This window comes from Leptodactylus fuscus, chromosome 3, assembly GCF_031893055.1.
Source record: "Leptodactylus fuscus isolate aLepFus1 chromosome 3, aLepFus1.hap2, whole genome shotgun sequence".
Lineage (NCBI taxonomy): Eukaryota > Metazoa > Chordata > Amphibia > Anura > Leptodactylidae > Leptodactylus > Leptodactylus fuscus.
In genome coordinates this window covers 44,272,705-44,298,307 of record NC_134267.1, presented here as the reverse complement: position 1 = coordinate 44,298,307, position 25,603 = coordinate 44,272,705, and the positions used below count along the sequence as shown (strand labels likewise).

Sequence of the window (25,603 nt, the reverse complement as noted above, 5' to 3'; positions counted from 1 at the left end):
AGACCCAGAGAGGAAGGTGCCTGCGTGTTTATGTGGCTAACTCAATAGATCTTCAGTGTAGTGGAACATTGTAATTCTGGGAAGCCGTACAACAACAGGACACCTGCCATGTAGCGGAGACGTGTGTTTTTATACCATACTCACATTGGCTCTTGGATAAAAGTTAGGATTGCAAAATCACTGTTGTTTCTGCCTACTACTATGTAAAAGAGTCCTGAGATGAACCTGTCGGTGACGTGCGGAGTGGTGAATGTTGCTGATCACTGCACTTTTTATGTCAACTGTTCAAAGTAAAATTTGAGCTTTTTGGAGGCTTTAGTAAGTTTTTAGAATTGTTTTTATTCCTTTTTTGCAGTATCCAGGATGGTGGCTGTGGATTTAAGGCGTACTTGTCATTATTATTATTATGCCTAAATAGTTCAAGCCAATATACTGTTGAAATTTTGTCGTATTTCTTTATAGACGGAGCGACGTTTCTTCATCCAGCTGACTGTAGTTTGCTCTGCCCTGCCTGCAGGAATCTCCTCGGCCACTAAGAAAGTTAAGGTGGCCATACACATTAGATGAACTTGGACTGAACCTGGGGTGTCCTGCACCTCTGAATTTGTGGGACAGAAGGATCAGACTTGTTGAATTTTAACATGCCCAATCATTTTGTGCTCAGAGGTTTTTGGCATCGGCTTGTTCCCCCCTCCTTATTGAGAACACTTTGTACACTCTAATAAATTGTTACCAGTGTCATATATATATATATATATATATATATATATATATATATATATATATATAATATATATATATATATATATATATATATATATATATATATATATATATATATATAGTGCAGTTGCAGCCAGCCTGAGATCCTGTGTTTATAAGGCACATGTGCATAAATTGTGACGCCGTCCTTCTATACATCAGTCCTGTCAGTGTTTGTTGTCTTTACGGCTATTACACAAGTTGTAAAAGAAATACAGTTTATGTCTGTCTGCAGTCCTAAAAAACACATTTGTGATCTTTGACCTATGAGATCACTGCATTTTAAAGGCACATTGCGCTTCCCTATATAACTTATTGAAATGTCTTTTGTAGAAAATACAAATACTTAGCTCAGGTTTCCCTGTTTTTTTTTTTAGGTTGTGATATTCGTTAATGTGAACTTGTTAAATCGGACGAGTGTCTGCATAATATGTAAAAAGAAGTCATTTCTCAAGACTGGGGTATCCTATGCCAGTCTTCATCTCCCTTGCATTGCAAGATGCACCTAATGTCTTAGGGTCCATTCACACGGAGGAAAATGGCGCTTTATTTGGTGCTAAATATTAATTAGATTTTTTAAAGAAGACCATTCATGTCCTCAGGCATATGCGGTTTCATGTAGCGCTAGAAAGCCGACAGTGCGCTGAATTCAGTGCACTTTCAGCCTTCCCAGTATGTGCCCAGAATGTGGTGCAGATTTCGGTGCCGTTAGTTTGGGACCGATATCTCCCCGCTGTCAGAAGGGCGTTCCTTATAGCTCCTTATATTTGTAAATTCCTATGAAAGTAAACATACAATAGGCTCTGTATTGTATTAGTTCATTATACATTATTAATACTCTATAATATAATATTTAGAAGCTGACGTCACTAAATTTCTAACTCCCGCCATGTGTCCATCACATGACCAGGGCAGATTTTATCCAGTAGATATTCGTATGCAGTGTCACTTTCCATGTAATGACAACAGGCAGGGACCTTGTGAGCAATTGATACAGAAAGGGATATAACTTTACATTGAACAATAAATTGTCTTTCTTTTCCGTATAAAAACATTGAGCATATCGAATATTAACATAATATTATTCTAGGCTAGGAGAATGTTCCTAATTTATGACACGGCTCCAGCTTGTGGCTGGTATAGATTTCAGCAATCATTTACATAAATGTTGATAAATCTCACAGGGCCGATGGTGATTTGTTGCAAGTGACAACTATTTTACACTATTTTTCTGGTGCAGGTGCATCATAAATCTGCCCTATCTTTGCTGCTGTCACTCTCATTACTTTGTTTGTCTTCTTCAACAGCAAATTGTTCTCCTCCGTGTCAAAATGGTGGAATGTGCCTTCGTCCACATCTTTGTGTTTGCAAACCAGGAACTAAAGGAAAAGTTTGTGAAGATAAAGCAACCCAAGACACGTCTTCTACAGGTACACATAGTCAGGGTGCAGGGGCTCCAGCCCCCCCACAGCGACCCATCCCTCAACAGGCAGCTCCACAGTCAGTGCCAAAGAAGGTACAAGCATCTCCCGAATCCACTCAGGGACAAGTGACGCTAGCACTGAAGCAAAAGCCACAAATCATCGTATCGCAGCCTCAGTAAGTTTACAGCTAATTTTCATCACTTTTCTGACATATTGGTATACTATATACAGTATTAATGCACAGATCTACAATGTTATTCTTTTACACATATTAAATATTTGACAGTTTTAGGCCAGGGCTCCACATTGTGTTATTCATCTTCTAAAAAATATCTGCAAATTCATCCACAGCAGAGCTAAATCCTCACTGTTCCCTTGTGCACCGTTTGCTTGATATTTATTTTACTTTCTGCTCCTTGAATCACTGTTATTTACATGCAGTGATTATGTGGACAAACTACATTTCCCATGATTCATCTGCCTGCTCTCAGTCTCTGTGTTTGATGCTCACATGGGGAAGGGGTAGGGAGTTTGCAAATGAAACATCACAGCATCATGTGACCTCAGATGTGGTAATGATTATTACTAGTGATGAGCGAGTAGTATTCGATTGAAAACCTCGCTGACATAGGAATATAATCGGCCGAACACCAAGGGGTTAAATGCTTCGACTATTCGATGCGTTTAACCCCCTGGTGTTCGACCGATTACACACACTCCTATGCCGGCGAGGTATTCAATCTAATACTACTCGCTCATCACTAATTATTACTAGTGATTCAATTGCAGGAGAGAATGGAGAAGAGAAGGGTACTCAAAATGAAAGCAGACAGATGAATCATGGGAAATGTATTCTGCCCACAGATTCATTTCATGTATAGTCATGGCCAAAAGTTTTGAGAATGATACAAATATTAATTTTTACAAAGTCTACTGCTTCAGTTGTTCTAATGGCAATTTGCATATACTCCAGAATGTTATAAAGAGTGATCAGCTTAACAGCAATTACCTGCAAAGTCAATATTTGCCTAGAAAATGAACTTTATCCCCCAAAACACATTTCAACATCATTGCAGCCCTACCTTAAAAGGACCAGCTAACATCGTTTCAATGATTGCTCCATTAACACAGGTGTGGGTGTTGATGAGGACAGGGCTGGAGATCAATCTTTCATGATTAAGTAAGAATGACACCACTGGACACTTTAAAAGGAGGCTGGTGCTTGGCATCATTGTTTCTCATTGTTAACCATGGTTATCTCTAAAGAAACATTGCATTAACGCATTCCAACTGAAACCATTCATGTGTGGGGTTGCTTCTCAGCCAAGGGAATCGGCTCTCTCACAGTCTTGCCTAAAAACACAGCCATGAATACAGAATGGCACCAGAATGTCCTCCAAGATCAACTTCTCCCAACCGTCCAAGAGCAGTTTGGCGATCAACAATGCCTTTTCCAGCATGGTGGAGCACCTTGCCATAAAGCAAAGGTGATAACTAAATGGCTCAGGGAACAAAACATAGAGATTTTGGGTCCATGGCCTGAAAACTCCCCAGATCTTAATCCCATTGAGAACTTGTGGTCAATCATCAAGAGACAGGTGGACAAACAAAAACCTACAAATTCTGACCAAATGCAAGCATTGATTGTGCAAGAATGGACTGCTATCAGTCAGGATTTGGTCCAGAAGTTGATTGAGAGCATGCCAGGGAGAATTGCAGAGGTCCTGAAGAAGAAGGGTCAACACTGCAAATATTGCAACGCTGCATTAACTCATTCTAACTGTCAATATAAGCTTTTGTTACTCATAATATGATTGCAATTATATTTCTGTATGTGATAAAAACATCTGACAAACACACATAAAAACCAGAGGGCAGCAGATCATGTGAAAGCATAATATTTGTGTCATTCTCAAAACTTTTGGCCATGACTGTAGTATCAGTGATAAAAGGAAGAGCAAGAAAAATAAAGCCAAGCAAAGGGTGCCCAAGGGAACAGTGAGGATTTAGCACTGCTATGGATGAATTTGTAGAAACATTTTGGAAACTTGATAACCCTTTTAAATCATGCAAACCTGGTAAAACTTGTCATGATCGACCTTTTCCCCAATAACAAAACATTGTAGTTACAAGATGCAGCAACCTGTGATTTTACTAAACCATCACATGAACAAAAGTCACTGTGTAACTCTTATCAAAATGCATAGGCTGAACAGGTGACAAATGTGAATTGAGCTTCCTCCGCAGAAAGTAAGGCTGAAGGCTATAGTGACATAATGAGAAAAGATTACAGATGGCCTTCCTTTGAATGTCAAACTGAGTTGACGATTTTGCAGTGGTTTCCAACAGTGAGGTTGTGTCACTGTCATTCCACAATTTTACACAACTTGTTCTGACTACATTTTTTTCCCTAGTCATAGCCTAAATGGTACAATGCATTAGTAGATATTCATGTTCATTTTTTACATTAGTAGAGTCGTGGAGCTACATTCACAGTGAATTGCTAAGTTTATACAGAAAAAATTGATCATTGCTGGCATAGTAACGTCATAATGTTTAAAGAGGACCATTTATGTCCTCGGGTATGCGGTTTCATATACTGCTTAAAAGCAGACAGTGCTCTGAATTCAGTTATGTGCCCCGTGGCTGGAGATATCGGTGCCGTTACCGATCTCAGCCCACTGTCAAAAAGGCGTTCCTGACAGTCTAGCTGGGCTGTGAGGAACACACACCCCGACAGTTCTCGTCCATAGCTCTGTACTGTCAGAGGGGGCCTTACTTACCGCCCAGCGATGACGCTAAACTGTGAGGAACGTCACTCCAATACAGTCAGGGAAGGGACATTCCCTACACAGCTTTGCGTCATCGATGGCGGTAACGAACACCCCCTCTGACAGTATAGCGCTATGGACGAGTACTGTCAGGAAGGACAGTAACAACTTTCTGACAGTGGGCTGAGATCGGTAACGCCACTGATATCTCTTGCACTGAAGCACATAACGGGAAATTGAATTCAGCGCACTGTCGGCTTTCTAGTGGTATATAAAACTTCATGTGCCTGAGGACAAATGAAATTTATCAAAATGACATATACAGTATTGCAGATTTGTCAAAAGTCACAAGGCATATTACATACCTTTCTATTTTTCATGCCACCTCATGGATGAAAATTTATGCCACTGCTTTACTGTCGAATGGCAGTGTTTAGAAGGCACTCCGATATATGCCCCATAACAGCTTATCCACTTTTTCAGCAACATTAGCTACTGATTATAAGGCTAGCCGTACACATTAGATAGCTGTTGGTCATCAACTATCTCTCACATCACCTCCATACACTTGCTTGCATATGTTCTTATTGGGGAGAGAGGGAAAAGCTTCTGGTAGCATCTTAGTGCACGCAGGCTCATTTTCAAAGGGGAAAGGGGACAAAAAAAATTAGTGGAGTGCTTCTTTAAGTTTATGTCATGTGAAATGATGACAGAATATTATCAGTAGCTATTGAGATGGAAGCAAGTACATATAGCAGTGTTATATTCCAAGGGGCTGGATTAGAAAAAGAATCTCCTATTATGCGTAAATGAAAAAAATCTTATTTGCAGTGATTAAGTGTGAGGTTTTCTCGCCTATTTTTGATCATTAAAATCTGAAAAGTGAAGGGCCGACACCCAACCCCTTTACTGATCAGCTGTTCAGAACTGCTTCTCGACCCCCTACAATATACTACAGTGTACAGAGCCAGAAGCAAAGTGCTTGGCACATTGTACAGTGGCTTTGTGATGTTACAATCACCTTAAAGGAAACTGAGTTGCAGTCTAGGGTTGAGCGATCGGTATCGGAAAAGATCGGATTCCGATGGCCGATCAATTAAATTTCACTATCGTGATCGGAATTCTGATCCCGATCTTTTTAGGTGGGATCGTGGCCGAAGGTTATTTCTCACAATGCTTGGCCAGTAGAAAAGCTAACAATTTTAGCTAGGTCCCATAGGAATGAATGGATGCAGCCGACACACAGCCTGTGCCGGCGTCCGGCCGCTTAACACCCTGCACGCTGGCTGCGTCCATTCATTCTAATGGGAGACTAGCTAACATCTCTAGTAGCTAACACTTACCTGCGCAGATCGCTGGTCCTGTCCTCGCTGTTCTCGGTCCTCTTCTCGCTGCCCCCACCTCCCAGGTTAGTGTTACAGACCTAGGAAGAAGGCGGGGCTTGTGGCTTAGGAGAGTGTGGGTGTCACGTCTCTCTGTCCTGTACCCGCCCACACTCTCCTAAAGCACAAGCCGCGCCATCTTTCTAGGTCTGTAACACTAACCTGGGAGGCGGGGGAAGCGAGGCGAGAAGAGGACCAAGAACAGCGGGGACCGGACCAGCGATCTGTTCAGGTAAGTGGACAGCAGGGGGGACTAAGTAGTTAGAGGATTTTTTTTAATCACTTCATAGCGTGGAGTCTAACAATTAAAGCGTTCAATTTTTAGACTCCATGCTGTGTAGTGAATAGGATCGTTTTTAAAATTGACTTGCATTGGAATTGGGATCAGGTTCAAATGGAAAATGATAAGAAATCGGATTTTAAAAATGATCCTGAAATCTCAAGATCGGCTCAACCCTAGTTGCAGCCTTACCTTGTAGGGAGCCCTGAGCTCCCAGCTCTGTACTCTCTATAGTACCAGGTGCAGCTGCAGTCCCAAACAGTTGGGGCCGGGTGTCACTGCCAAGAATTTCATCTTTACTATAGAGTCAAGCTACATGTATATCTATAGGCAACATCGGGGCAGAACAGTGATGTAATGATAACGGCTGTCTTTATTATTGATGGTTATACATCTTATACATGTCTTACGGCAAGCAGCCTGTCATTTCCAGCACTGTTCTGTTCAGTTAATAGCAGCTGTAAATAATACTGCTGGTATGTTAGGAAATAGTGTTTCTATAGTGTAACAGGGAAATGACAAGTCTGGGATAATATGAATACAGGTGTTATTCTTAATGCAATAAGTGGCAACAAACATTGAGTTACAATAAATTACTGACACTCCCCATGTCCGCTCCTAACCACAGCTTGTAATATGTTATTGGGCTGCAGGTGGCAAACTTTAGTTTACTTGTGCAATGTCATGGAGCACAAATATACAGTACGTATGTGCTCTTATGTGTATACCCGGACTCAGTTATAGCAACATCTATTATCTATCGATCTATTTGATCAGATTTTCTTGATGCATGTGCTGTAGGTACACGTCAGATGTGGTGTGAACAGAATCTCATTGCAATACACTGTGACTTTCTGAGTGATTATAGTCCTGATTAGTTCTAGTGTAGTCATCCCAATGTAGGACTCTATACAGTTGTGGTTGTATTACCAGGTGTAGCACCACCTACTGGGAGATATAGAACACGCAATGTTTGTTATCCAGGAACACTTAGGCTGTATTCACACTGAGTAACGCTGGCGTTTTTTGTGCTTATTTTTGCACTTAACGCCGCGTAGCGCCGTGTGTACGCCGCGTTAACGCCGCGCTATGTGCAAAAATAAGCACAAAAAACGCCAGCGTTACTCAGTGTGAATACAGCCTTACTCCTTGTCATGTACTAGGCATGTTTCTTTAAAGTCACCATGCCTGTATTTGTGGCCACCCAGTGGGCTATATACAGAATTATGGTTCTTACACCCTTTTCACATATATCCAGCTCTCTCTATAACAAAAACATCAAAGGTAGTATTGTTGAATGTGATCCCATAATTTCCTCTGGGTACCACTTTGTGTCCACTGCTATTAGTTGTGTTGCTGAAGTTGTCCATTAGCAGAACATTGCACGTCGTGTTTCTCTGCCCAGTGGTGGTCACCAGTTGTGTCCAATATAACAATTTTTTGGGACAAGTAATATATGTGAATCCATTCTATGTATAGTAATGCTATAAAGCGATGCTTCATTGGGAGCTTGATGGTGTAGATTTCTGTAACCAGCTATTAGCGCAGAATTCTTTCCATCAGATCTTTCTAATTGAGATGAATTGCTAGATGATTGCCTTCATTTTACGGCTTGTGGCCTCCCAACTATAAAGGCCGCCTGTGTCCACTCAGTCATTACTTCATGGCCTCATTGATTTCTTTTCCACACAGTGAGCGGCTTCTCTTATTGGTCGAGTGCAAACCTCAATACCAGATTTCCAGAGCATGCGACTGGAAAAGTGAGGTCGGATGTGAGATGTCAATGAATGAATGTTGGAATTGGTTCCAAAAGAAAAGTTAGGACTAGCAGAGACATCGCTAAACAATAGGGGGTACGGACGTAGGCGCTGAGCATGGAGCCTAAAATCCACATGAGACCAGTATTATAAATGGCACCATGTATACTATAAAGAAGCAATTGCCCTATGTCATCGAAAGAAGTTCCCGACTCCAAATTTGACAGTCAGTATAAAACATTGGATCAACTTGTCTTCACCAAAAGCCTAAAACCTGTAACCTATACTATTTTTCCTTTCAAGAGAGGTAGTAGTAACAAATCTCAACAATGGGCAAGGCTTATATGAAAAACATATAGGGGGCATATAATATTGTGCAGATGTTTTAGGCAGGCGTGGAAAAAATGCTGAAAAGTAATGAGGTTTTAAAAAAAATAGAAGTGTGAATCGTTTCTTTTTGTCAATTTACAAGATGCAAAGTGAACTGTAGGTTTAGATGGGACAATGTCGGGAAAATTTATTAAGGCTAAGTTTACATCTGCACATGGATGTCCGTCATTCGGATCTGTCAGGGGACCTAAATGACCTGGACCATGAAATCAGCCGGGTGTCTGCCGTTTTTTATTCTGTAACCGACAATGTGCTGGACTTTTCTTTCTGCTGAATTCCGGTGGTTTCTGCAGGAGGAGTCTCTAATAAAGACTCTATCAAAGAATTGAACTTAGCCTAAAACTGAAGTTTCATACACCAGCCTTAATAAATTTCCCTGTTGGCTCAAGATGTACCTGAATTCTTGAGAGACTCTGGCCTCTAAGTAATTCTGGCACAATGTTGTGCGCCAACATTGAAATTTACTGGTGTAGATGTCTAGTATTACTCACGGCAGTTTTCTGGTGCAGGTATAGTAAATTTGTTGGGATGAGGTATCCTCTAGTGCTCTCACCACTTTTGTAAAAAGGGCAGAAAGTTGGGAGTGGCGCACATGTACCGCAACTCTTCCCATCTGTGCCAGTTTTCTGGTGTGCCTGAATTGTGCCATACCGGTATTCCAGCACAAAGTAAGGCAAGCGGTAGACGCTTAGGCTAGACAGTGTAAAGATGTAATAAATCTATCATCCTGCAGCAGCCATTGATCATTTTGCCCCAAACTTTCTTTTTCAAGATTACTCCATTATAGATATTTTTTTGGGGAATATATTCTCTATATCTTCTTATTTATTGACCCAACTCTCCACTTACTCTGGATTTAGGAGTGAAACGGGCAGACCTATATTTCCTGTATACCTGTCAATCACTGTGTAGGACCGCCTACTGGACTCCTAAATCCAAAGTGATCAAATATTCAGATCATGAAATCACAGCATATAGAATCTTTCCCTGTAAAACTATTTATTAATCTACTCGGCTTCTCTGTAACATTATAGATCAGAGTACATTAGTAGCAGGTTCCCTGTAATTTCGATCATATATCGGTCTGTTTCACAACTGTATAGATTGTTTGGTCATTTCACCATTGATCCTACAGCAAAGCTCAGCTAAAACCGTGTAAAAATATAAAGTGAATACACATATATATCCGTGATGTCCACATTCTGTGCAGACTCCTGTGTGTTTGTGGTATACTACCTGCAATCTCATATGGACATCAGAAAGTAATGTGTGCATTTTACTGCACATGGTTCAAAGGAAAAATGTTCCCTTTGATAGTTTACAGCCAGGTTGTATGAGGAATAGATCGGAGGGTCCAGTTACTTTAGGAACAATATGTGTGTAAGGGATTCCAGCCTGCACTTGCCATGTTCAGTCAAAGCCTAAATATTCTGAGGTTAGTAATGCTCAGAGGAAAAACTGTAAGGCCTAAGAACCTCAAACTAGAGGAAGACCTCAATGAGGACCCCTAACTTGTCCTTCAGACTGTCATGACGTTTGTGGTGATGTCACTACAGTGCACCTCGGATGGTGCTGATGGTTGTAGCCATCTTAGAGAGTCCATTCCCACTCCTGACTCCAGACTTCTGTCTGTTGTAGTAAATACTTGTAGTTGTCTCAAAATAAGAATTCTAGAGCATCTTGTTCAGCACTCGGAGCTTTGTCTTTCCTCTATTACTACTCCTGGAAATGTATGCATATATTAAGAACCTGGTGTTACCATTATCTTTTTCAAAAGGGTGTCTCACTGCACATTCTGGCTCTGTAGCGTGGATTGGATAGTGTCAGTCTGTTTAGGGACACACCCCAACTTGTAACACCCAGTTGTCAATGTAGACATTTCTAGCAGGAACAGCACAATGTATAGCTTTAAGAACAGAATTATTTTAAGGGGAATACAAGTATGACAATCAGTAAAACAGGCATGTCAGGAGAGGGGATAAATCCTCTTTACAGGGAAACTGTGCGGTTGATATGGGACACTAAACCACCAACAGGTCATAATGGATTGGGGTTTAGTGTCCCATATAGATCTGGCACAATGCCATCATGTCCACATTTAAAAAGAAACAAAAACGTTTTTAAATACCTAGAGGCAAATCCATCGGACTCCTCTCTGGTGCTCCCGGCACCTGCACAGTTCTTTAGAGAACGTTCAGCGCATGCGCACTGAAGCTGAGGTGCACTCCCCTGGCTCCACTGAATAACTGTGCCGGCGCCTTGAGTACAAGAGCTGGGTAAGTAGAAATGTTTATTGTGAGCAGGGATGGTATTAACCCTTTTAACCCTTAAGTACTATCATGGTGTCTATCATAATGATATGTGTATGATAGTGGTGTATGATAGTACTTAAGGGTTAAAAAAAGGGCAATTTGGGACATTAAACCCTTTGTCCATATGGACCTGTGGACGATGTATTATGGCAAATCTCCCCATTTTCCAGGCCATTTTTCATTGTATTCCACCTAGAGACTGCCCAGAGATTGCACCTTGTTTATATCCAGTATATATGTGAATATGAGTGTGCTCCCTTCTCTGTGTGACTGTCTACATTCTCATTGCAAGGTTTCCTCTTGCAGCATTGCAGGATTCCACTTTTGATACTAACTACATTTTACTTTATACTGAAGCTATACTGTACATCTGTCAGAAGCCTCTTATAAAATTCATTTCGGTTCCCTGGTGTGTTCATAATGGCATCAGCATGGAATTCAAGGTTGCGACCTTCAAAATGACTTTGCAGATCTTTGCTCAGTTTGGTTTTGTAAGTGCTTTGATGAATCTCAGACTTCCAGAAAAAGTGCAAAGGATTATACGTGTCACTATTAATATGTCTATCAGATGCACGGAGGGTGCCTTTAATAAACGCTGGGCACATCTCAAGAGCTGGGTAGTCAAAAGGAGGAGGGGGCACCTTCTACCGTGATACACCACTATTCACACTAAGGGTGCATTCACACTGAGTAAACGCTAGCTTATTCTGAACGTAATACACGTTCAGAATAAGCGGCGTCTAAAGCAGCTCCATTCATTTCTATGGGAGCGGGGATACGAGCGCTCCCCATAGAAATGAATGGGCTGCTTCTTTCACTCCGTGCAGTCCCATTGAAGTGAATGGGGAGTGCCGGCGTGTATGCTCCGGCATGAGCAGAGCTTGCCGTATACGCCGGCACTCCCCATTCACTTCAATGGGACTGCACGGAGTGAAAGAAGCAGCCCATTCATTTCTATGGGGAGCGCTCGTATCCCCGCTCCCATAGAAATGAATGGAGCTGCTTTAGATGCCGCTTATTCTGAACGTGTTTTACGTTCAGAATAAGCTAGCGTTTACTCAGTGTGAATTCACCCTTAGGGTGCATGCACACTATGTAACGCCGGGCGTGTATGAGAGCCGTACACGCCGGCGTTACAGCAGGGCTGCCGAACACTTCCCATTCACTTCAATGGGAGCGCTCGTAACAGCGGCGTTTACGAGCGCTCCCATTGAAGTGAATGGGAAATGTTCGGCAGCCCTGCTGTAACGCCGGCGTGTACGGCTCTCATACACGCCCGGCGTTACGTAGTGTGCATTCACCCTTATATAGTGTTTTCCTGCAGCGGAAACATGGTGTCAAAAAAGAAGCATTTTACAGCTCCTGTGTTTTTCACAATCGCAGCTTGTCAATTATACCTGCGGATATGCTGACGTTTTCTGTATAGGTATAATAGAGGCAGAAAGTCTGCCGAGGAAAACTCTGCAAAAAAAACATAATGAAAAACGCTGCAGAAAAAATGCAATGAGTTTCTGGAGCATTTTTTTTTTTTCTCTACATGGGGACTTAGCCTTAGGCTCCGTTCTCTCGGAGTAACGCACCACTCATTTACACACGTATACATGTGTCAGAGCGCGGCGCTTCAAAACAGATCCCATTGATTTCAATGGGTGTCGCCATACGTGCGCTACACATTGAAATCCATGGGTTACAAAGCCTCCCATTGATTTCAATGTGTAGCGTGCGTATGCCGGCACCCATTGAAATCAATGGGATCTGTTTTAAAGCGCCGCACTCTGACACGTGTATACATGTCTAAATGAGTGGCGCGTTACTCCGTGAGAATGGAGCCTCAATGTAGTAATAATATTTGGTCCATTGGTACCTGTGACCCTAAGATGTCTGAACTCCAAGTGTATACAGTTATTTCCTGTAGGCAATGTGGTAGTATAAAGCGGCTGCTTAGGCCACACAACTGTGTCCGTGACTTGGCTATGAAAAATGGACAGATTGATCCATTGTTAGGGAGCGTTCACACTACCGTCGGTGTCCGACAGGTAGTGTCCGCTCCTAGTGTCCGCTCAAAATCTGGCACGGACATTAGGAGCGGACACTAGCTGTGTCCGTGAACCCTGCATGTAGGGTTTTTCTGTCCGCTTGAGAAGTCAGACATCTTCACTTGCGGACAGGGAAGGACGGGCACGGAGTGCAAAAGAACGCACCCGATGCCCATTGAAATAAATGACAGGTGTCACGGACACAGCTAGTGTCCGCTCCTAATGTCCGTGCCAGATTTTGAACGGACACTAGGAGCGGACACTACCTGTCGGACACCGACGGTAGTGTGAACGCCCCCTTAATGACCGTTTGGCGTCATTGTAGGGTTTGTATGAGAATTTCCTATCCTTAGGTTTCCAACATCCGATTCATGGGGTCTGGCCAGTCTGTGATCAGCTGTCTGAAGAGGCTGCTTCTCTTTGGCGTGTACTTCGGCCTCTTCTTAGCGATTGTGCCATCACTCCATCTTCAACTCAGTATCATTCAAGTAAATGGGACAGAGCTGCTATACCAAGCACAGTTGCTACATAATGTACAGGGATGTACTACCATAGTATACAATGAAGAGCCCATTCAGTCATTTGGTTAGCAGGGGTCTTGTGAGTTGGACCCTCACAATTCTGATATTGATGATTGATTTATATCTTGGAGAACTCCTTTTATCTGTCCGATCTCCCAGATTTTTTCAGAAGGTGCATTGCATGCAATGGGTACATACTTGGGTAAGCGATATGTCAAGGCAGAATATAAGCTCATTTCAGGTTAACCATTGAAGCACATGTAAAAATGTCAGAAATGAAGAAAATGCAGTAAATCTAAATGAAAGTGTTTATGTTATGAGGTAAGGATCATGTGTGACTGCTATCTTCTCTGTAACCTACTGTACAAACACAAAGTCCAGACGTGAAGAGAGCTGTCCTCGGCCGCTGGCTCGCAGATGCTATTGATTCCTTAGGCATTCCCAAGTTTTATGACTTTGAAAGAGAAAATTGCTAACAGAAGACGCCACCTGTTGTAGGTAGGACAGCCATCAATCCTGTTCTGACAGCGGTGTCAGTGCCGGATGAGGCCTCAGGACTTCGCATTGTCATACACTTGCATGATACCAAGTTATGAAAGCTGCGGTTAAAGTCTTAGTTCTTGTTGCAAACAATGGAAACTTTATGTTAGCCTAAAGTTGCCATCCCACATCGCGTTTTTTCCCGCAGCACTTTTCACAGGAAGTCCATGGAGTTTTCCACTGCGGACTTTCTACTTCTATTATACGCCAGTGTTTCTGTAGGTATAATTGACATGTTGCGATCTACAAAAACGCAATGTTTTTGAAATCACAGGGTGTCCACTGCAGATATTTTTCTGCAATGTGTGGATGGGATTAACCAGAATCCTATCCACTTTGCATGTACTGCAAAACGCCACGGTTTTTGCCAATCTTGTGTGTTACTCTGAATTGTACAATGTCCCAGTTACCATGCAGACCCGAAGGACAGAAACCCGAACGCCAGGGTGAACCTTGTCCATAGATGGTGTCTTGTCATATGATGGGTTGCCGATCCTGGAAGCCATCAGCAAGTGTTAGCTGTGTGACTAGCCCGCCCTCACTCTGTATGGCATGGACCCAGTTCATGAGCTATATTTCCCTGTCTGACTGCTGCTGAGCATGTTTGGAAGAAGTCTTTGAAGGGTTAAAGGCACTGAACAAGAATATAGATAAGAATAAGAGACTTACTTTGGCAACATAACATTTGCCCTGTGGAATTTTGTTGTTTAGTCTGTTAAGTCCATAGTTAAGATTTATATCCCGCCAACGCCATTTTATTTAGGCGCAGAGAATGGAAGAACTAGTGATGTCTAGATGTGTCCACCATTTATCATGGAAGAGAAGGTGTTGGGGGGGGGAGCTTTGTGGTTTAATAAAGGTGCTCTGTGAAGTGGCTGAGCACTAGAACTGCAGCTTAGTTTCCATTGAAGTCAGTGGGAGCTGAGCTGCAGTAACAGTTCTGGCCACTATACAGGGACCGGCGCTATCTGCTTCTCCTTCCTTGCAGAGTACGGGTGTTGGAAGTGGTCCCAAACAACTGATCCATATTGGGGCCCCTACTGATCAGTTATTTATGGCCTATCCTGCTCATCCTTCTTAAAGGAAGTCTGTCACCAGGAAGAACAACATGAATCTATTCACAGCTGCTTGTAGGACTTCTTATATTGTTTCCAGAAATGCCTGTGTTATATTTCACAGCTACTCAGTTACTGAGTTGAGAAATTTGTTGTTAAGATAAGATAATCCTGTAAGGGTGCATTCACACTGAGTAAACGCTAGCTTATTTTGTAGAGTAAAATTACACTTGTAAATTTTGCTATCCCATTGACTTCAATGATATTTTTTTACAAGTGTAAAAATACGCCTGTAAAAAATACGCCTGTAAAAAATACGCCTGTAAAAATACGCCTGTAAAATGTCATTGAAGTCAATGGGATAGCAAAATTTACAAGTGTAATTTTACTCTACAAAATAAGCTAGCGTTTACTCAGTGTGAATGCACCCTAAGGGTGCATTCAGACTACGTAACGCCGGGCGTGTATGAGAGCCGTACACGCCGGCATTACGGCAGACTGCCGAACACTTCCCATTCACTTCAATGGGAGCGCTCGTAAACGCCGCTGTTACGAGCGCTCCCATTGAAGTGAATGGGAAGTGTTCGGCAGTCTGCCGTAATGCCGGCGTGTACGGCTCTCATACACGCCCGGCGTTACGTAGTCTGAATGCACCCTTATAGTCCCTCAATTGGGAAATTTCAGATTATATAGTTTTCTAATGAGTTGAAATGGGATTTGGTAGCATTTACCATGTAGTGTGGGCTTCTCGGCACTCGGGCACGTTACCGATGTTCAGGGCATCAGTATGATTGTGGGGATACCAAAGGTATATAGTTATATCATTTTTTAATACATTAAAAAAAAATAAACTTTTTTTTTTTTACTTTTTGCATTGCAATACTGTGAACGGAGCTGTGCAAGGGCTTTTTTCTTGCAGGACAAGGAACATAGATTTTATTCCTACTGTTCTGGGGAATGGCATTTTGATCACTTTTTGTTACAAGTTTTTGAAAGGCATAACAGCAAAAAAAAAAAAAGTCAATTCAGCCACTTTGATTTTTTATATAATTATATATAATTTTTTTTTAAATATAATTATTCAATATTATTTTTGTTATTTTTTTTTTTGCAGTACACTGATCAGTTTCAAAATCACAGCACCCATTTGTGGATTCTGTTTAGATGCTGTGAACACAACTGACCACTCAGGGATTTTAGTGGCAAGTGTCGGCTGCATTATAGCCCTTTTGTTTGAAGAATACTCCTGAGCCCTTTCCATACTCCCTGCACGACATTATGATGTACAGTGTACATCGTACGTCCTTAGGGGGTTTAAACTTTTACACCCCTATATCCTATCCTATCCTAGTCCTAGTAATATTATCCTAGTCCTAGTAATATTATAGTTTGTGTGTTTGGATGTTTGTTACTCAATCACGCAAAAACGGCTGAACAGATTTGGATGAAATTTGGCACATAGATAGTTTATAACCTGGATTAACACATAGGATATTTTTATCCGGGTACATGACATGGCTTCTTGATTGTTATTAATTTATGTTAATATACTATATTAAACTACTCTTGCCTGCAGGACAATCATTCAGCTAATTGCATTTTTCTGATAAAGCTGTTATCTCTCTATGTAAAGACACAGATAACAATGAGTCCATCTGCATATTATCTGATCTGTATATGTGTTTTGTGTCCTGTTCAGCCAGAGGGAGGAGGGGGAGAGAAATTCAGGCAATGAGAAGCAGACCCTGCTGAGACACTGAGATGGGAAAATCCCTTTAATCCAAATTGGCAGTTTCCCAATTTTAATCATGCTGGGAAAACTAAAATCTAATTTGTTGCAAAATTCTCATAAAAAGAGAGCCATGAAGGTAGCCACAAGTCAACAGACTTCTCCTCAAGCGGAGCTAAGGAGGATTGAGCAAGCTAGGCATCAAGCGGCTGTTAGAGCAGGTGAAATACCGGAGCAGGTAGATCCTCAATGCCAAAAACACGCTCATTATATGGCATCCCAGTGAGCTGCTGAGATGCCGGAACAATCACAGGCACGGTGCAAGGAACAAGTTCAGCGGCAGGCCAGCTTAAGAACTGCTAAAACGTCGGAGCAGGCGGATCATCGACGCCAACAACACGCAGACGAAGTTGCGGGCAGAAGCTAATATTGCAATATATATAAACTTGCATGAACTTCTGTTATGCTGCAGCTCTTCATTTCTTGAATATGTACTCCTGTGGTTGTGCCTTGCTGCGAGATCCCTTCACTTAGGCGGCCCATGCATGCCGCTCTATACACTTGCACGCTCAACTCATCATGGTAACTGTAACTTCTTGCACCTCAACATACAGTTAAGTAGTGAGAATGGTGCCGGGGAATAACTTTTGGAATACAGCAACATAATTTTTTTTTTTTAATAATATATTCTAATACTGTGTTAAACTAGTTAAAGGGATCCTAAAAACTCATTTTTCTCTGGCTACCATGTCGTAATAGCCTTAAGAAAGGCTATTCTTCTCCTACCTTTAGATGTCTTCTCTGCGCTGCCGTTCAGTATATAATCTGGGTTTCGTCAGTATGCAAATTAGTTCTCTTGACGCACTGGGGGCGTGCCCCAGTGCTTAAACAGCACTGGGGGTGTCCCCAATGCTGCGAGAGAACTCTCCAGCGCCACCTCCATCTTCTTCAGGAACGGTTCTTCTTCACGTCTTCTTCCGGCGGTATCTTCAAACTTGTAGGCCGACTGCAATACTGTGTAAGCGGCCATTTTCTTTTTTTTATGTAGATTGTGAGCCCCACATAGAGCTCACAATGTACATTTTTTCCTATCAGTATGTCTTTTTTTTTTTTGGAATATGGGATGGAAATCCTTTCAAACACGGGGAGAACATACAAACTCCTTGCAGATGGTTTTATGCCCTTGGCGGGATTTGAACACCAGGACTCCAGTGCTGCAAGGCTGCAGTGCTAACCACTGAGCCACCGTGTGCCCCCTAGCGGCCATTTTCATGTGGTTGGCGGGCATGTGCAGTCGGCTTTGCCCGAGGCCTAGAACTTTGAAGCCAACCCCCGGAAGAAGATGGAGGCGGCGCTGGAGAGTTCTCTCGCAGCATTGGGGACGCCCCCAGTGCTGTTTGAGTGCTGGGGCCCGCCCCCAGTGCTGCGAGAGAACTCATTTGCATACCAACGAAAACCAGATTATATACTGAACGGTGCCGCGGAAAAGACATCTAAAGGTTGGAGAAGAATAGACTTTCTTAAGGCTATTCCTATGTGTTAGGCAGAAAAAAATGAGTTTTAATGATAGGATCCCTTTAAACCTAAAAAGCTATAATTGTACCAACCATTAGAATAAGTATAATACATTACACTGCATGGTGAATGGTGTAAATATACAATGCTGTTTAATCAATAAAATGTATTCTGTAAAAGTAATATCTGAGCTTAACATGTAGTACAGAATGCCACGTGAGTGGATATTGATGATGGGTAAAACATATGTGCCATCTTTTTAGGCTGCAATATTCCATGCTCCATCTGAAGCAGAAATGAATGCTACTCTGTAAAGCAGTGCCATGTTTGTACAGTAAATCTCATTCTCTCCGATCCTTAGTAAATCAGTGTCGCCCAGATATTGCTAAGTTGAAGCAGTTGAGGTAAGGAACTTCAGGCTTTCAGTAAATAGTTGGAATTTAAAAGCTGTCTGCTTAAGTCAGGCTGAGCTTATTTAGTCTAGACAGGGCCTTTCCATGCCAAGAATCGCTAGGCTCAGGCCGCCTGTCAGGGCTGTTTGATAAAGGCAGGCAGAAATGTTTTACTTTAGAGTTAGCCGCACTTCTGGAATCCTGGCACCGCTTCACAACCGAGCTGTAGATATCTCTAAGAACATGCATGGAACAGTTCACTCGTCTCAAACGTTGGGTGGTTGTTGCCATATGGAATCAGGCTTGGGCCAATGACAACATGAGCGATATGATAGCTGAGTGTAATGTAATGCATTGCAACTGAATGAGATATAAAGTGGATAGATCATAGTACATAGAACTTCCAAGGTATACAATGTAAACTGCATACCTATAGCAAATTAGAGGGATCAAAACTTTGGGAATGACAGTTCCCAACAGCGACTATTGACCACTACCTCCCAAGTCGTACCAGCTGCGAGCCCTACATAGAAATGGAAAGCTCCAGGTAGCAGAATGCAGGCTACTGTAAGCGAGCAGAACGCCTTCACGGCTCTTTGTGTTGCTTTCAATAGCGCTTGTCACTTGTCACGGCGTGCTTATATTTTATTCATTGCGCTCCTTGACTTGTGTGTCTGCTGGTTAGGCCCCCTATGTTAATCCATTCTCTTTTTTTCTGATTCTTACACATAAATCTTTTTTGAGCCATCCAGTCCTATTAGAATCAAATGAATATCTGTCTGGCCTCCAACCTCAGCACCATTTTTCACGATTCCTTGTCTTCCTATCCAGTTTTATGTTTTCTGTGTTTTTTCTATTTTATATGTGTCATTAATGGCAATTACAGTGTAGTCAACTGGAAAAGACTTTTTGTAGCGTGGAAGACGTAGAACAATGCTTGTCGCTTACTGGGACAGTTTTAGTGGCGCTGTCCTTGTTTTAAAAAGACGGAATCAGATTTACAATTTTCTTCGCTGTTGATACAGTGTCTTACAGTTTTTTTGTGTTTTGGGATAGGATTGACATGGTAATTGATAATAGGAAGTCAATGACAAAAGAAGGGCCGGGCTGTGACGGATCTAGTGTTTCTCAGGTCATAAGTTCTGCCATTGACAAAGGCTTCATGAGCTATCTTCAGTTTCCTGATACTTTTGTATTGATAGCCGAATTGTAGGATAGGTCACAAAAATCAGATCACTGAGGGTCTGACTCCCGACCTCACCACAGGTCAGCTGAAGCAATGGAGATGGACACTCAGTTGAATGCTATGATCTCTTTTTAGTGATGGTTCCACCAGTGACCTGGTCTTTCTGCTACTTAGTCCTATTCTAGTGAATACAAGTGATCTGCAGTACCAGGTACTGCTGCTACTCATTGTATTACATTGTGCCCGGTATACAATGAAAAGGCTGCAACTGTCATCCAAGTGCAACAGTAAACCGTAAATTCCCAAAAAACTCTTTTAGCTACCATGATCTGCTTGGTAAAACTAGAACAATTGATTGTCTTGAGCTTGCAGAACACACCTTTGATAGTGTATTGTAGCCTAGAGCTGCATTCACAGTTCTGTAGCTTTCAGAGCATATCCTATTATATTTATAAAGATGGATCAGTAGATCTGCAATGTGGAACATAAAGTTTTTACTCTGGGACTGCTCACTAATCTGATGTAGAATAATTTTATCACATAACTGCGTTGTCATAGGAGCTCAGCAATGCTTGCAGGACTATGTCAGAAGAAAAGATTGGTGACTGCTTCCAATTTCAAGCAACAGCAGCTGAATTGCGAACACAGGACTAAAATGTAATAATACTATATAAGATAAGTAAAGAAACTTTTTTGTATGTGTTGTGAGAAGGTGACAGGCAGAGTGCTGGAGTCCCGGTATATCAGCCCCAGGTTTTTGATATATCTGTGGTCCAGTGCGGGTCTTGAATAGGCCTCAGCCCCAGGTGTGGCTTGTGGGCTTGTTACTAGGCCATAAAAGTCTGTAGAGCCTGCACTACAGAGCAGATCCTGGGAGCGAGAGGAGGCGCCTGCGTCTGTCCTGACACTGAGAGTGTGGTGAGACTGTACTTTGCTACTTTGTTTTGTTTGTTTGTTTGGTAGTAAGCCACACGTATAGTTAGTTTTTACTGTTTAGTTAGCGCTCGGACGAGCAGGTTTTTTGTTTTGCCTGAAGTTAAGGCTGTTTTTTTTTTTTTTTTTTTTGCTTATTCTGTGCCTGACGTGCTGTTTTTCCAAATAAACCTGTTTGCCCCAGACATCATGTCCCTGTCTCTAACTGGTTGGGTCCACACCATTGCTGCTACCGAGTTACCTTCCCTACAATGTACAATATATATAAATTGTATTGCACTTATCAACTATCCACAGCTATGATGTCCTTGAGTCCCTTATGTGCACATGTATACTTACTGCTACATTGACTTGTATCGGTCTATTGGAGATAACTGAGTACAGCGCTCCAACAGTCCTCAGATTGTTGTTATGCGTAGAACACAGCAGCCTTTGCTGCAATTGGTGGGAGTCTCCGCGCCATTTCCACTTGTCATTGTTACCATTATGACGTAATTGAGTATTTAACTTTCAGTGTTGCAAAAGTGAAACAAATGTAAAATGTAAAGTGTTGTTTTATGGTTAATGTAGAGAAAGTTCTTTAACTAGAAAAATCTCTGTTACCCCATTGTGTTCTTGAGCAGACACCGGACGCTATGTCTGAGGAGATGTAATAAAACGATTTGTCTTTTTTTTTCATGAGTTTGCTTGTATATTCTATCCATGGCAGAACATTTCTAAAGGATGACGACTCTCATGTAATGAAAGCAGAAACATTTACGTTCCAGAATGAATTCAGCCGGAATGGTGATTTATTTGGTGTCTTGGAATAGATGCATTCATGGAGTTTCTCATTGGCTCGGAGAGAGACAACATGCATTCAGCGATTATGACTGTCTAGAATCAAAATTATTGTAGCTACATAAGGAAAGGGCTAAAATAAATATGTCTCTATCCAAGTCATTAAAAGCAGAGCTCCAGATCTCAGGAGAGCGAGCGCTGTCGGTAATCATCACCACTGTTTAGCTTTTCTGTAGACCAGAACATGATAAAAGAGACCTAAGATGAAGATAACAACCTGCGGCCCACGGGACGTCCCTAATAATGACATGCCCCCCTATTCTTTATTAATATTTGTAGGATTATTTCAGTCTTTGCTTTGAAATCTTAAACTATTGGGAACATGTTCTTGTTTTAAGGCCAACTGAGCATCATATGGGGGTTGCATGATTGGATTATGAGGTAACCGAATCCTGGCGGAGATTTAACATGTTTGCAATGCAGAATAAAGTATGTGAAGACGCTCGTAATATATTGAAAATTCCATCTTTTATTTCAAGCATTAGATCATACTTTTTGATAGCAAAAGATTTGCTTTTATTTCATTATCAACTCTTCTGAAGGAAGCCTATGCGGATCCAGCTACATGGCTTCAATAATGGATTCACCCCTTTTAAAGACTGACCTTCTATGACTAAGAACTTGTCAAGAGAACACAATAAACCATGTGCGTAAGTCTTTAAGTCTTGGATTACATGCAGTTTATGTTTCATGAATTCCCATTGTTGACCTATCTTTAGACCACTAGTATATGATCGGCAGGGTGTGAGTCCTGAAAGCCACCAGTCAGAAGAATGAACCCACCAGTCAGCAGAATGAACCCACCAGTCAGCAGAATGAAGTGCATCAAATGAATGAAGCTTGATCTAAGCTGTGGCACCTGGCACAGTGACGTGTATGAATGTGTTACCAGGGTTGGTGGGTCTTCTTGGATCACATAAGGGATAAGCATAAATAGCAATTTCTAGAAATTACCTCAAATCTGTCACATTTGTAACAGAGTTCAGTAACTGCAGACAAATGCTTCTGCCTGTATGTAAGGTCTATCATTCTTTTACATTACTGTTATCACTGGGGTATTGACTTTTTGATTTGTCTTGTGTTATACACTGAGCACCATTGTGTCCAATATGTCTATACTCATTACTTCATAGTGGGACAGAGACAAAACATGGGGCAGGACTTTTTTTTTTTTAACTCATTTTATTGAGAAAGTATATAACAAATTACAGTACAAGAAAAAACAAGACATAAGAGATGGCAAAGGGTACACAATCCAAAGCAACCGTGGAACAAACAGAACAAGAACCAAAAACCATGCTGCAAAGTCCATATTAGTAATTGAAGGCTTGCAAAAATCATCCAGTAGAAAGTCCAAATCTAGAAAGTCGAGAGAGAGGTCTAAATCTTCTTCCAACCTGCAGAGGACGAGAGTAGAAAACGAGAGACAACAGAAAAACGTGCACAGGAACATACACATTACTCCAAATACAGTATAAGCATGGACCAGAGTCACCCCTTGAACATCTAAGGAGCAAGTGCACTCAGGGCAGAGCAAAAAGAATGGTCAGTATACACGGTCAAGGGAGAGTCACACCACGGGCCCCAAACCTTAAAAAAATTTTTGAGGGCAGCCCCTGGGGCAGGACTATTTTAACCCATTGGTGGATCCAATGCAACAGTTTCATAACTGGCTCCCCTACATAATTTTATGTCCCCTCAAGTGGATCCTACATAATTTAATGTCTCCTCCACATAATACAGTATTCCCTCCAGTGGCCTCCAAATTATACAGTGTCCCCTTAAGTGGTCTGCCTGCTGGAGCACAGAGCTGTATCACTATTGTATTAAATTGTATCTGTGTCCTAAGTGCAAAGAGTTCTGATTGGGACCTGCTGCCCGGAACAGTGGGACAGCACCCGAAATGCTGGACTGACTATAGCCGAGTTGTATGCTAGAATAGTATATAGTGGAGTATACTGGAAACTATAGTATTATTATTATACATAGATTAGGCTTCATTTACTGTCCTTAAAACCAGAATGAGGATTACGTACAGAATACAGTATAGAATTTATCCCCTCTTTTGGTAGCCAGTCGGGGAATACTTGTGCTTTATACTAAGGTACCGGTATATTTTATTTTTCCACTTAAAATTTTCTTTCAGCACTTTTATATAAACTTTTATTTGAAAGAAACACAAAAAAAATGTAACTGTCTATTGAAAGTGATGGCTGCTTGTGGCGGGGATACAATGGTACATTTTCATAGTATTTTTTTTGTCTATGGAGTGTAAAGAATTGTAACTTTGGCTGTGACAGTGACAATTAATCTTTTCCTTTTCAGTTTTCTCTTCTGTGTTGTTGCCTTGAACAGGTCTCCTGATCATAAACTCACCATCACTCAATGCTCAAAGCATGATGAATGGCCTGATCACCATCTATTCTTAGTGGCCCCATGCTGTTTATGCACCGGAGATGTCCCAGGTCTTTTATTGTAATCCACCAATTTAATTCTGCAAGAAAGATAAATGATCCCCCGGACGCTTTCTGCTGAAATGTGTCTCACCGCTGACCAGTTCTAATTTTTTTAATTTTTTTTTTTTAAAAAAAGAAAAATCTATTTTCTATGCAAACCATTTATTGGGTTTTGCCATTCTCACCTGCCTTTATTTCCGGTATTTAAAGAGGATTTATATGAATTTTTTTCTTATCCTTGTTGCCATTTAATAGACACTCTTTTTCTAATGGTATGTCTATTTTTAAGGGATTCTACCACTAAATAGCTATTTTTTCTGCTTTAGACGTCGGAATAGCCTTTAGAAAGGCTCCGCGGCGCCGTTCCTTAGAAATCCCGGTTTTTACCGGTATGCTAATGAGCTCTCTTGCAGCAATGGGGGCAGGCCCCAGCGCTCAAATGGCGATGGGGGCGTCCCCACTGCTGCTTGAGAACTCTCTCCAGCAATGCCTCCTTCGTCAGCTGCATCCTCCCCTTCTCTTGTCGTCTTCCTTCTGCGTCATCTCCGACATCTGCGCAGTCGGCTCTGCCAGCGAGACACTAGTAGAGCCAACTGTGCATGCCGGCGGCCATATTTTCGAGGCCGCAATTGCGCAGACACTCAGTACGCTCCACGAAGTCTTTGCCGAACAGAGCGTACTGCGCATGCTCAGTAAGGTCTGTACAGCCCTCCGACGCGCGAGTGAAATCATCCAGGCTTCCTACGGTCACTAGTTGCTGATCGGCAATGTAGACACCACAGACGCCCGTGTCCTGCCGCACTCGCCCTTAGAGTTCTAGGGGCGAGTCCGTTCAATGCCACAATTCACGGCCTTTGCGGACCTGCTCTATAAATTGGGGAGCTCGGTTGCGGCCCGGACACCATGGATAAAATATCCGATGGTGTAAAAGGCCGCACTGAATATAATCTGTCTGCAATTGAAAACCCTCAATTGCGGACCATTTGCAGACTTACATTACGGCGTGTAAGACCAGCCTTAAGCTTAATCTTCAAATCTTAAGGCTGTGTCCTCACACAAGCGGTTAGATATCACCAGTCTGCTGTATTGTATAGTACCGATTTAGCGGATGAGATTTTCATAGATCTCATCTATGTATAGCTGCATGCCACCTTATGTAGCTGGTTTACTAAATGGTTTGAGTGGTTTGCAAAGGTTAAAAACATCGGCGGAGCTGCAGCAATCCTTGCAAGAATACTGCCGGGAAAAAAAACTTCCATATTAGGGACCTTTGTGGCAGTGTCTTTCATAAAATCCCTCAACTGGATTTCCATAACAGATAC

At 41.9% G+C, this 25,603-nt stretch overlaps 1 protein-coding gene and 1 long non-coding RNA gene across 3 annotated transcripts in view; one reads left to right on the top strand and one right to left on the bottom strand.

The window, feature by feature from the left end:
• Positions 1-25,603, top strand: part of LTBP1 (latent transforming growth factor beta binding protein 1) — a 228,226-nt gene that overhangs the window by 46,666 nt on the left and 155,957 nt on the right. For both annotated transcript variants that reach the window (XM_075267491.1, XM_075267493.1), the window contains exon 3: positions 2,070-2,361. In XM_075267491.1, coding sequence (XP_075123592.1) covers positions 2,070-2,361 — 292 coding nt within the window. The remainder of the gene's footprint in view (positions 1-2,069; positions 2,362-25,603) is intronic.
• Positions 1-25,603, bottom strand: part of LOC142197309 (uncharacterized) — a 644,898-nt gene that overhangs the window by 481,851 nt on the left and 137,444 nt on the right. The window lies entirely within an intron of this gene.